The 13,728-nt window shown below is 32.0% G+C and overlaps 1 protein-coding gene across 2 annotated transcripts in view; it reads left to right on the top strand.

The window, feature by feature from the left end:
- CCPG1 (cell cycle progression 1) overlaps nt 1-13,728 on the top strand; it is a 38,930-nt gene that overhangs the window by 21,991 nt on the left and 3,211 nt on the right. For both annotated transcript variants that reach the window (XM_039865529.1, XM_039865530.1), the window contains exons 4-8: nt 1,312-1,388; nt 2,212-2,416; nt 6,314-6,565; nt 10,868-10,989; nt 12,107-13,503. In XM_039865529.1, coding sequence (XP_039721463.1) covers nt 1,312-1,388; nt 2,212-2,416; nt 6,314-6,565; nt 10,868-10,989; nt 12,107-13,503 — 2,053 coding nt within the window. The remainder of the gene's footprint in view (nt 1-1,311; nt 1,389-2,211; nt 2,417-6,313; nt 6,566-10,867; nt 10,990-12,106; nt 13,504-13,728) is intronic.

Below are 13,728 nucleotides of genomic sequence, written 5' to 3' on the forward strand. Positions count from 1 at the left end.
GATTGTTAGAGGTGGTAAATGGTATTTAACTACCATTTTGCATGTGTATTATGTGTAATCTCACTTCCTATGGGATTTGATATCCATATTAATTATATAAAGAATTATGATGCCTTATTAGTGCAAACTCTTATATTCATATTTAAATTACTTTTAAACTTTTTTTAAAAATTGCTAAAAATGTAAATAGAACATTTCCCCCTCAGGAGAATACAGCAGAGGTGTCAAGGTTAGAAATATAGTAGATTGTACCTGTTAATCTTGCTTTTAGCCTGTTGATTACCAATTTCATTTGAATAGTGATTGTTATCTTTCATGAGTCAGAGATCTCTTTGAGAATCTGAAAGCTAGGGGGTAGTCTCTCTCAAGAATGCATGTGCTCATAAATTCCCATACTTCCTCAGGAATCCTTGGACCCCAGTCTACTTTTGTTGAGGAGTCTTACCTCCAAATTAATATTCTGTTAGGGACTATATAACATATAAAGATAGTGGGGGTTCCCTCCCCCTTTTTTTTGTAGGGGTTAAATTATATGAGAAATAACATTCATGATAGAAAAAATTATGAGCAAAAAGATTTTAAACCACCTATAATTTTTTTTTTTTTAATCTGGAGACAGTTGCTGTAAACATTTGGTGTATGTTCTTTGCTATGCATAAATTTCTATGTTTATTATATATTTTTAACTTCTGTTAATATTTTGCAGCCTTTTTTATTAAAAATATAATATTATGAACTCTTTTGTTTGTACATTTTTTCTTTGAGGAGTTTCTTGTAAAAAATATCTGCTATAGTGACATCTTTTTCTCTGTTTAAGTTCTTGGTTTTTTTTTTACAGTCTATTTTTTATTGTGAAGAATTCATAATTTGAAGCCATAGTTTTGATTTTTGTGTTACCAGGCATTGACAGTCATTAGAATAGTGGTACCTTTAGTTTGAATAAACTCAAAGAATGCAGGAAATATGCCATCAGTTTTCCATATTAACAGATTTTTATAAACACCTTAGATTAAGTGCTTTGGTATTGTATAGTAGAGATTATGTTTATTTAGATATTGTATTTTAGTAGCTTTTAAGTGAGTTCAGTTAAGTATGTAAAATTACACCCTGACAATTTCAAGTATTGAAATAATTATATTTGAAATACAGATATCTTTTTAGCAACAGAAGAGTGATGGTTATAATTATATGTGTCATTTGATTAAATCCACTTTAAAAAAATTGTAAATACCTTTTATGTACCCAGATAATTATAAATGTAGACTATCAGAGTAGTAAAGTATAATTGAATTGAATTTTGCTTTATATCAGAGAGCAGCCAAAATTGCACAATGTTAGTGGGAGAAACTGCTTATCCAGCTTTGGAGGAAACGAAATCAGCACTTGAGGTAAACCTGTTTTCTACTCTGTGGAAGTATGATAAACTTAGAGAATGCTAATTAAAGCTTCCATTTATAGGTGTGCATACTGTTTCTATTCGAACTGTGAACAATTTTCATTGAAAATTTTGAGATTCCTAGATAGGTCACTTTTAAGGTTAAAGTTAGCTTCTATTTTAACTCTTGATTGAGATATCTTTTAATTTAGAAAAGTAATTTCTTGGTAATGTGTTAAAGACTTATTCATTTAACTTCTAATATAATTTTCTTTGGAAATAGGTTGCATTCTTGAATTATATTGAAAAATTAAACTAAAGGAGTTCATATCTAAAATGAAGGTTAGTTTTTAAAATTGAGAACAAACTAAATCTCATCCTTTCGTGTTTACTTGAATTCTAGATAAAACTAGATAGCTAAATGATTTTTACATGGCATAGCTAAAGTTTATTACATTCATAATCAGGAAAATTTAATCAGTCTTTTATGGGCTCCTTGACTACAGAGTTTCGCTGAAATAAATCCATGGAGCTGATAAGAAATCTCCTTTCTTTGGTCATTGGGTTGTGAAGCTTCTGCAGTCCACTAGGAATAGGCAGGCAGCAGTTTGATATGATTCTGAGACAGCGTTACCAACTGGTTGGATGGTGTTTTCAAACTAAAAGATGAAGCTACTATTGAGTAATCTTTACCTGTTGAACAGGATTCATATCTTTTATTTTAAGCCCAAATTACCATACTGCCTAAGTACCATTATATACTTTGAACTGTGTAAAAAATTTAAGACCCTTAAGTAATTATTGAATTTACTGTCTCTAAAATTATAATTCCTCAGGGAGAGGAAGAAAAGTCACCTGAAGACAATGTCTATTTTGGAACTGTCAGTGACGATTCCGATATTGTTACCCTTGAGCCACCTAAGTTAGAAGAAAATGGAAATCAAGAAGAAGCTATAATTGTTGAAGAAGCACAGAGTCCAGAAGACTTTAACATGGGTTCTTCCTCTAGCAGCCAGTATACATTCTGTCAGCCAGAAACTGGTAAGAACTACACAAAGAATACACTGATAAGAGAGTTAAGGATTCCTGTGACCATGTTTTATATAATGGTTTGTTCTAACCCTAAATCTCAAGTTTTGAATATTTTTGGATTAAATTCAAGAAAATTTTTTGTAAAATCTATTATATTTAGTGTTTTCCTAAACTCTAGGGCCTAGAGCACTGTTAGTCCTTTGCTATAACAATAAATACAGTCTCATCATGAAGTAAAAGGCAAAAAAAAAAGCTTCAAGAAGGTTCCTTAATGTCTCAAAAACTCCAAACAAAATGCATTTGACATTTTTTACATCTTTAAGAGTGGGAGATTGAGCCAGTATACCTAAAAGCAGGTGAATGTTAAGATTTTTACCTGCAGTAATACAAATTTTATATTATGGAAATAGCGAAAGAAACTTATTGAATTCTTTCAGATCCATTCAGTTATTATTCAGCAAACATTTACTGACTGCCTACCTAATGTGCCAAACAAAGTTCAAAAAGCTAGGAGTACAGCAATATCCTAAATCCCTGACCTTTGGATCATTCATTTTAGACTGAGTTATGAAAATGTGCTATTATAAGTCATATTCTAAGTGCAGTTAATGCCTATTGTTCAGGCAGAATAATTTGGAGGTTAAAATGTGAGTTCCTGAGCTAATTCTCTCCTAGAATTCTTTGGCTCAGTTTTAGGAACATATATAACATCTTTCAGTGTGACATAAATATAACTATATACAAGTTACTAGAAAAAATAAATAAACCTGTAATTAACCTAGTGTTATTAACCCACAATTATAATGTAAGGGTAAATTATGGGTAAGAGATCTTGGAACACGGCTAGTGATTCCAACAATTTCCTAATTTGGTGCAAAAACAAGGAATGTGTAGTATCTTTCAGATCATTTTCATAAATTTGACCATTCTTTAACATTTGTTTGCCAGAATCACGATGGAATGTCTATTATTGCAGTTTTAGTTAATAAAATGTCAAGGAGAGTTTTTAGCCATCATTTAATGATGAATTATTTTCAAATAGTATATATCAATAGTTTGCCTATAAACAAAAGCTCGAAAACACTTTATTCAAATGTTTAAATACTCATTGGGCATTCTTAGCGGTCGGAGAGAAACTTCAGCCTTGGCCAGAATAGTATATATAGTATATTTATTTATGAGGGCTAATATAATTGATTTTAGAATTCTTTTTGTTATCGAATTTTATTTTATTTATTTAAATCTAAGATTTGTGCTATATTTAAGTACTTTTTTCCTTTCTTTTTCTTATTTTTTTAAAGGCTATGATGGTTTAAGAATATTAGTGAGCCAGAAGAGGTAGTCAGTATAAGTAGAAGTATTGCAGAAGAGTCCAAGCAGACATTTAAGAAATGATACTACACTTACTGTTACTTTTTTTCAGAAACTTGGACACTTCTGAGCACATTAGTCTGGTTTTTATCTCCTTTCTGAATTTGGACTTCTTGGGAATTTTACAGATTCAGTTAAGAAGAATATTTTATTAGGTGTATTTTTATACATTGCTATCCCTCCCAAAGGAATTAATTATTTCAGTAAAGAAAATGTTAAAAATAATCAAAATGACATTTTGGACTATATTAAAAATACTATATAAAAATCAATTGCCCAGAGTTTTTGTTCTCTTTCCTTTACCCCACATTTTTGGTTTGTTAATTTCCTGCTACTCATTGCTTGCTTATTTTGTTTCTTTCTTTTCCTTCTCCATCTCTGTAGGATTTCAACTTCAATTTTTTCTTCTTCTAAAGTAGATTCTCATGACAGTAATCTTTTGTTGATTTAAGAACACTCTCTACTTCCTTCATATAACTCCTCTCCCAAGAAAGCAAAGTTGTTAGTTGTAGAAAAGTTTATATTGTATATATGTTTTTAAAAAAGGCATGATTGTTAGATTTTGATGGAACACAAATAAAAATGTTAAGTGATAATCAAGTATTTTCAATTCTCTTTTTTCCTTTTTATTCTTTATAATAAAGCTTTATACATCTTTTTTCCTGTTTATTCACAAAAGAAAGGTGGTGGGAGAAGCTGTGGAAGATTCCTGAATGCATAAGGGGATGGGATGATCAGCTGAAACACCATGTTCCTAGCCAACTCGCTTTCAAAGGTGGTGTGACTAAATCTATCAGCTTTTCTAGAGCTGAGTGTGCCTAGTCACATTTACTATTTACTTACTGCTTGAAAGATATCTCTTGTCAGCTATGATACTCTAAACAGGTGTTCAAAATTGATCTTGTAATAAAGCTGGCTAAGCTTATTGCATGCTTTTGCATTGCTTGCATCTTGGATTGTGGGCCAAATTAAACTTTAAAAGACATTTAAAAATCAAAATATTTCAGCTATCATATGTATGGGTTAAAAAAGATGGAAGCATTAGATAAAGATATGAATTTATTAATAGGAGTTAGGCTGGTTTGTTTACTTAGAATAGATAATGAAGGCAATATGTTAATGTAAAATTGAAAGTTTATTTAATGAATTTTGACAAATATTTTGTTTTTACATTTACCCATCTTAACACTGTCAGAAAGTCTGACTTAAATACTCCAGCCATGATCATGAATGCTTTTGTATTATGTAATGCTTTGTTTAAGTCTTCCTTTCTTTCTCTTTATCCAAGAAATGTAACCTCACAGCTGAGGCGACGGCATCTTGGAAAAACTAGTGATCAAGAATAACCAGATAAACATGATGGGCATAAGGGTCATGACCAAAAGATCTCTCAGTGGCATCTGTATTACTAAACACTAGGAATATTCATTCATTCAGTAGTGCCTTCTGTTTTTGTGTTTGTTGTTGTAAGTGTGAAAGTTAACTGAATCCTCCATGATCCTTCTTTAAAAAGTATTGCCTAACCTAAGTCACCAGCTTTCCCGTAGCATGGTATCCTATCTTCTGAACTGTTTTTTTGCTTTTTTTGAAGCATGAACATTTGTTGTTTTGGAGCTGTTTATACCAAATTCAAGTTCACATTGTATCCTTACTTTTAGTGTTTTTTTTTCTTCTAATTGGCCTGTGGGAATTATTACTGGATCATCTAATCTGTGTCAACATATAGTTTATTGCTATATGGAACAATGTTAACAAATTATACATTTGAAAAAACTGAAGGTGATTTTTTTCCAGTGGATATATTTCCAGGACTTGAGATTTCTTATGGATTTTTTTTTTCAATTTGTTGTTTACTATTCTTTTCATAAAGGAGCAGCACCAGACTAGTACTTAATATCGAAGATAGCTTTTGTGTCACTTCCTCATGCTGACATATTTACTAGAGGGTAAAGTTAATAACCTTCTAGTAAGAGTGGCAGTTGAAGGGAAGGGCTCATCTGACTTCTGGAAACCTGTGTTAAACTATAGTGTATTGAACTCAATTGTGGACACATAGAATGGAAGTGAGACTAGAGTCCATATGTACCCAAGGAAACTCTCAGTAGTTAACTGTACTTTGTCACAGGAACTGATTGCATATACGTCCCTTAAATAGTTGAGCTTAAATTACCTCTATTTGAAATCGAATGAAAAAAAGGAGATTTTTTTTTTCCTTCTAGAGATAGTATTTGTTTATAGCTGTAATAGCAAATAAATTTAATATACTATGAGAATGATTGTTCTAATAGTGTAAACTACGAGAGGTTTAAAAAAACATCTTCAGAGGGACAGAATATAATTAACAGATTCTTGTGTATCACAGTTGAAATCTTTTGGCGTTATGTTGATAAACTTGGAAACGAGTTTTTGTGTTTTTGTTTTTGGCTTTCTTATGTAAAAAAAAGGCATGTAGGGATGGCATTAATTAATTTAAGTCATATTTACTGAGAAAAATTTTCTAAAGTTTTAATATTTATCTACATTTTTTTTAAATAGTATTTTCATCTCAGCCTAGCGATGATGAATCAAGTAGTGATGAAACCAGTCATCAGCCCAGTCCTGCCTTTAGACGACGCCGTGCTAGGAAGAAGACTGTTTCTAGTTCAGAATCTGAAGAGCGACTGCTTGCTGAACAAGAAACTGAACCCTCTAAGGAGTTGTGTAAACGCCAGTTCAGTAGTGGTCTCAATAAATGTGTTATACTTGCTCTGGTGATTGCAGTCAGCATGGGATTTGGACATTTCTATGGTAAGTGTTGAAAAGTTGTTATACATATACTGATGGCATAGTGTAGAAGCACTTTCCTAAGAGTGAGGAATTCTGGGATTTGTTTTAGTGTCATTAAATGTATGACTTTGGAAAGCTTACAACTTGTTTGAACATATCTCACAAAGCTGTTTTCACTTAAATTAGGCAGTTTTATTTAAGAAATGAAAAGATTATTAACATGTATTTTTTTTAAAGGAAAAGATTGGAAGATTAAAAATCTGAAATACCATGAGGCAGATCATTTTAATTTAGAATCACAAACTAGTTTTAATTGTGACTTTATTGGGATTATTTAAATCTCAGTTTAAATAGTTATAGTTGAAATGTCCAATAATTGGTGTCCAATTATTTCTACCTTCCAGTATCATGCAAGCTTTATAATTTGTGACATTTGTTGCTGCTTCTATGATTCGTATGCATTGAGAATTTGTTTTATAGTTTAGTATTATACTTTGCGCACTATTATTCTTGTTAGTGTTTATGTACATTGATTATCGTCTTAGTGCAAATCTTTTGAAGTCTCTTAGGTGAAAAGAAAAAGGAATTCTATATGGTGGTATTTTTCATTTGGGAATCTAACCATTGAATCTTTTTTAAGGTACAAAAGAGAGTATTTGAGAACTGAACAGTCATACTCTGCTCTATAAGAATTTAAAAAAAAAAAACACTTTAAACAAATGGCTTAGATCTTGTCAGCGTCACAAATTATCTATTTTTAGGTTTTTTGCCTACATAATCCACAGTTTAACTTTCCGAAATATTCCTGTTTGGCTAGTTCCTTCTACCAATGTGTTCTTTATGTAAAGATTGAAGGATTATGTGTACCCTATATTGATTTGTAGAAAAGATACATTATTCAACGTAATATAATGTTAGAATAACTTAATGAAGACAACACTTGTTTTAAGTCAGAGTCAGTAAAATGTTTTTGTACTTATTTCATATTAATAAAAATAAATATTTAGATTCCTTGTTGATGTCTGCTTGAATTTAATACTGAGATACTATAATTTGTATCCTCCTTTGAAATTGGTTTCCTCCACTGAAATTGATTGTAATGAGATTTGACTTGAAATATATGTTTAACTTTGTTTATTATCTAGTTTGAGCAAATGTATGAATGAATGTGTTTTTTTGAGCATGATTTTTTTCCCCACAGGTAAACATGGAGGTAACAATGGAGAAGGTCTTATCTTAATCTTTTTTTTCCTACTAAAAAAATAATTGGACAGTAATTTAATGTCAATCCAAATTCCATTAAAACCTCACCAACTGCATGACCTTTAACTCTTTTACAGAATGGTCAATTTAGAGAAGAATGCTTTCAAAATTGAGAAATTAATGCTGTTATTTAGGATTTTGTTGACTTGTAAAATTTTCTTTAATAATTATATTTAATAAAACATTTTCCTGTACTTTTTCAAATTAGCTTTTCAGAATATGAAAAGACTGGGTAATAGACTATGAAGTAGGTTCAAATAGTAATTGGTTCAATGAACTTACAAAAACTTACCTGAATGACTTAGTTTTTCAAGGTCACTATTTAACGGACATCACATTTTTTATTAATTCTGGCACTAATTGCAACACTTGAAGAGCTCTTTTGAGTTGACTTCAGAGTTGGTTTGAATTTCTCATGCACCATGCAGTCATTACACTCTAGAATTAGTCATTTGCTTTGTAATTAACAAGAAGATACTACTAAGTGAATCACTCAGAACATTCATCAACCTTGGCTTCATATAAATCTGGAATTTCAGACCCATCCTGGAAGGAAAAGAAAACTAATATCATTGAGGATAGTAAAAGAATTTACTGCAGGTATTTGGGATTACTTCAGATTTTGAAAGTGTTTATGAAAGTTTAAAGAAAGATCTTCATGTATGAAGCACCTACCTGTCTTCCTTCCTTTTTCTTTGCTGGTAGACTATTCATATACTAAATCATCAGTGGAGTTCAATTAATTTGATTTTTCAAAAAGTTGCTTTAAGTATTGACAGGCTGCCCAGCTCTTTAGCAGGCAATATAACAATATAAGTAGATGCCTCATTATGTAGCATAAACACAGATTGTAGCTCAAAGGCTACACTTACTGAGTCATCCTGGAGGTGATAGGATTTGAGTCTTGTCTGGTCTTATGCTAGGTGGGAGGAAAGGGGAATATTCCATCAAGGGAGAACCTGATAACCTGACAGTATACTTGCTGGGTTTGGGAGTAGTGGGAAGACTGCTTTGACTATAGCAGAATTGATATTTAGAAATAATGGAGTATAAGGTTAGAATATGCAGGATGTTATTATACTGTAAAACATCTTGGAATCCAGGTAGGAGAGTTTGATTTATAGAGTGACCTGATGGCAGTAATTTTAGAGGAAAAGTACAGGAAAGAAAATGGTATGGGAAAAATTAGAACAGTCTATGGAATGTTTTGTAATTTAGACATTTGTTGACAAGGGCCTTAACAATCACAGCAGTTGTGGGATGGCGAGAAGGTTGGTGAAATAAGGGTCATTGAAATAATAAAGAAAAACAGGACTTTGAACCGGGATACTTGAAATATTGGTGGTTTATTTTTTAAATTGCAGGAAGTGCTAGCTGCTTTACTTTTGGAGGTGGGGGTGTTAACTGGGGAAGAGTTTTGTTATATGATAAAACGAATAGATAGCCAGTTTGGTTTGTTTTTACCCAACTTTATTCTAGAATGGTTTAGGCAGCTGTTGAAATTCAGGTTTTTTTTTTCCTATGAAGATGTCCCAAACATTGCACCCAACAGGTAGCTGGATAAAGTGGCTGGAAGCTCTGGTGAGATTGGGACTCCTATCTGTAGAAGTCTTACAGCAGTGATAGCAAAAACTGACAATGGGTTAATGTGATGAAGATTGGTAGACCTGTACACATGACCAGAAGGCCAGGTTGTACTTCGGGCAGTAACACTTTATAGTTAGGCAGCTGAAGATGTAGGGGAGTAAAAATTCCAATAGTGAGCTTGATAAAGGCCACATAAAAATAGTCATCAAACACACTATGCAATGGTACTACCAATTCTGATCTCAACACATAGTTTTAGGTTATTTTCCAGTGGGCAAAAGAATTCATCTTATTTGCAGTTTGAAAAGAAACAGATTTTTTGTCACTCTGAGAACTACAGATGTATTTATTTTAACATTTAAGAAAGTCTGAGATTCTTTTGAGTAATATTGAAATAAATTGGCCATGCTTTTATAAATCCAAATTTAAAGAGAGGAAGTGAATCCTAATAGAATATCAGCTGTTCGCTGGTAACAGTTGCTTGTAATTTGGCAAAAGTTTTCTCGTTTTTAAAGATGTATTAAATTAAAAATTAATTTTTTAGCGGTAAGAGAAGAAATAGTAAACTATCATTATATCCTTTTGTTACAAAATTCTTTTATATGTTTACATAATGCTCAGCCACTCAGTAGATGTATTCTTAAGGTTGTCAAATGCATTTTGCCATATTTTTGATTTAGTGGTTTTTTTCTCATGCATGAAGCATGTAGTAGTAGCATGTGAACAGCATGTCTTGGAAAATTAACATTTTTATTTTTTAAGGTGAAAATATAGAGCATCCTGATTGGCTTAAGATTCTTTTATCACTGCTGGAATAGAGACAGTGTTACTCCAGTATAGACCTAACCAATGCAGGATTCTTAAGATTTGGCTTTGAGAGTGGTGGGTAATCACAGTTAGCCAATTATTTTCCTTGCCATGCCTTTTGGGTTTGTGATATATAATTTAGGCAAAATATAGTGAGAAAAAACCATACATTTTTGTTTTTCTTTATTATAACCTGTGAATAGACTTCATGGTTCATTTCTTTCTCTGGAGGAATGTAACACTTTATGTACCTCAGAGGTCTCTCAAAAACAACAAACTTGAGTGCCTTCAATATAGTAAGATGAAAAACATTACATAAATTGTTTTCTTTGTTAGGGTTATGTGGCCTGGCTTGTTTTAATCAAAAAGATAGTGAACTGCTTAAATGTCCCTGGGAGTATGCTAAAAAAAAATAAAAAAAATATTAACCTACTTGGCCTGATTTATATTAACAAATATCCACCACCACTCAAGTGACACCATGAGATTTTACTTATTCTTTGTTTATATATTCAGAATTTTTATAGAACTGAAGTGCTGGTATTTTGAAGAAAACAATCTTATCTGGATTAAATAGTTAAATATATGCAGATTAAATATTTTATTATCTGTTTTAAAATATAGTTAATCATAATATTTATGTTTAATAAAAATTTTTATTTTTAGGCACAATTCAGATTCAGAAGCGTCAACAGTTAGTCAGAAAGATTCATGAAGATGAATTGAATGATATGAAGGATTATCTTTCCCAATGTCAACAGGAACAAGGATCTGTTACAGATTATAAGGTGTGTACTAATAAATTTTATAAAATAATTGTTAGCCAATAATTATTATGCTATTCAGATACAAGTACAGTGCAGATTAGGAAATCAATAATAATATTGGTAATTGTTGATTACTTGCTGTGTCCTAGTCACTTTTGTATCTCACATTTAGTATTTCTCATTTCTTACCATAGCCTTGTGAATTAAGCAAGTATTAACTTCATTTTAAAGACTGGAAAGAGGTTCAAAAAAGTTAAGTAACTTTCCCAAGGCTAGCAGCTGGCAGAGCTGAATTTATTTCCATTTATGTGATTTAGTCCTAATCAGACCACTCAGGGCTGCCTTGAGCTGCAGCAAAATTCTGCAAAACTGATTGAACACGATTACTATCAAGGGTGCTAACCTTGGAATTATATCGCTAATCTGGTAACAGTTCCTTCAAAAGATTATTGAAATTGGAGGAATTAGTTACAAATGTTACCAAGATTAAGTCCTCTAAAGCGCAGGAGAAATTATATGATTTATCAGAACTTAGAGATGTTAATTTGCAAAGGACTAAGATGTTTCAAATAGGAACCAAGATTATTGAATTTTTTCCTTGTAAGAGTGCAATGAATTTAAAGAGAATTTTTTGAAGCCTAACGTCATCTCTAGATGTCATTTTACTTTTAAAGATAATCTCCCTCACCCAAAGATCAGCGAAGCCTTTATTCCTGGCTAAATTCTCTCTAGGAGCCGTCTCAGGAGAGACTTGGAGTCCTGTAATCAACAGAAAGCCTGTCTCCTTTTCTCCTAACTTCTTAGTGGGCCTAGAAAATGTCGAAGATACCATGTGATTATGGGAAACACTAATCAAAAGCACCCTCTCTCGATTTTCAGAATCTTAGGGATTAAACCAAACTCTAGCTAATTTTTTTTCTGCCTTTAAATTCTTCAAACATGCTATGCTCTTATTTTGCTATAGCTCTCTGCTGTGCATTTTCTTACATATGTTTTTTCTAATTTTTATATATTGGAAAAACTGCATAAAGGATAGTCTCTGTAGATAGTTACTAAACATTTATGGAGTATTATATCTTAAAGATCAGTTTTTAAAGCACTTGACATTTTTCTTTCTTTTTCTTTCAAAAAAATTTAGTCATTGAAGGAAAATCTTGCAAGGTGTTGGACCGTTACTGAATCAGAGAAGATGTCCTTTGAAACTCAGAAAAAGAGCCTTGATACAGAAAATCAGTATTTAAGAGTATCACTGGAGAAGGAAGAAAAAGCTTTGTCTTCATTACAGGAAGAGTTAAGGAAACTAAGAGAACAAATTAGAATACTGGAAGATAAAGGAACAAGTACAGAGTTAGTGACAGAAAATCAGAAACTTAAGCAGCATTTGAAAGAAGAAAAGCAGAAAACACACAGCTTCCTTAATCAAAGGGAGACGCTATTGGCAGAAGCAAAGATGCTAAGGCGGGAACTGGAAAGGGAAAGACTAAAAACCATGGCTTTAAGGGTGGAACTTCAGCAGATAAGCTCTAGCAATCCAGACTCTCCCAAAGTATTAACTGAAAAAAAGGAAGTAGAAATCTTACGGGAAAGACTCAGTGAGCTGGAGCGGAAGCTAAACTTTGAACAGCAGCGTTCTGATTTGTGGGAAAGACTGTATGTCGAGGCAAAAGATCAAAATGCAAAACAAGAAACTGATGGAAAAAAGAAAGGGAGCAGAGGAAACCACAGGGCTAAAAATAAGTCAAAGGAAACATTTTTAGGTTCGGTTAAGGAAACATTTGATGCCATGAAGAATTCTACCAAGGAGTTTGTGAGGCATCATAAAGAAAAAATTAAGCAGGCTAAAGAAGCTGTGAAAGAAAATCTGAAAAAATTCTCAGATTCAGTTAAATCCACTTTCAGGCATTTCAAAGATACCACCAAGAATATCTTTGATGAAAAGGGCAATAAAAGATTTGGTGCTACAAAAGAAGGAGCAGCTAAAAAACCAACAGTTTTCAGTGAATATTTACATCCGCAGTATAAGGCACGTACACAAAACCAGAATAGTAGAGGCTCTACTATGCAAAGAGAGGGAAGGAAAGAAAAGCCAATTCACTTTGAAGAATTTGGAAAAAATACAAATTCACAGAAATGCAGTGCTGAGCATGGCTGTAGTGAAAATTATAATTCCTTCAGAAAGGCTTGTTCTGGTGTATTTGAATGTGCTCAACAGGAATCCATTAACCTTTTTAATATGAAAGTGTTGAATCCTGTAAGGATAGATGAATTTAGACAATTAATTGAAAGGTACTTACTAGAAAAACTGGATAGTTTTCATCATTGGAAAGAACTTGATCAATTCGTCAATCAGTTTTTCGTACATGGTGTCTTTATACATGATCAGAAGCTCTTCACTGACTTTGTTAATGATGTTAAAGATTATCTTAACGACATGAAGGAATATCAAGTAGATAATGATGGAGTGTTTGAGAAGCTGGATGGATATATATATAGACACTTCTTTGGTCACACTTTTTCCCCTCCATATGGACCCAGGTCGGTTTATATAGCACCATGTTATTATAATAGTTTTTAACATTTATAGATTGGATAGTATTTTATCATTTGATAAGTTTTTTGCAATGTTACTATTTGTAAAGTACTTTTTGTAAAAAAAAAAAACCAAAGTTCTATTTGTAAAAGTACTTTATTGCCAGAAAATATAGAATAAATTGAAAGATATAATTTTAAGTTAATAGCTTATTACAGGCTGAAATTTTC

The sequence above is a fragment of the Pteropus medius genome, unplaced genomic scaffold (assembly GCF_902729225.1).
Source record: "Pteropus medius unplaced genomic scaffold, Ma_sr-lr_union100, whole genome shotgun sequence".
Taxonomy (NCBI): domain Eukaryota; kingdom Metazoa; phylum Chordata; class Mammalia; order Chiroptera; family Pteropodidae; genus Pteropus; species Pteropus medius.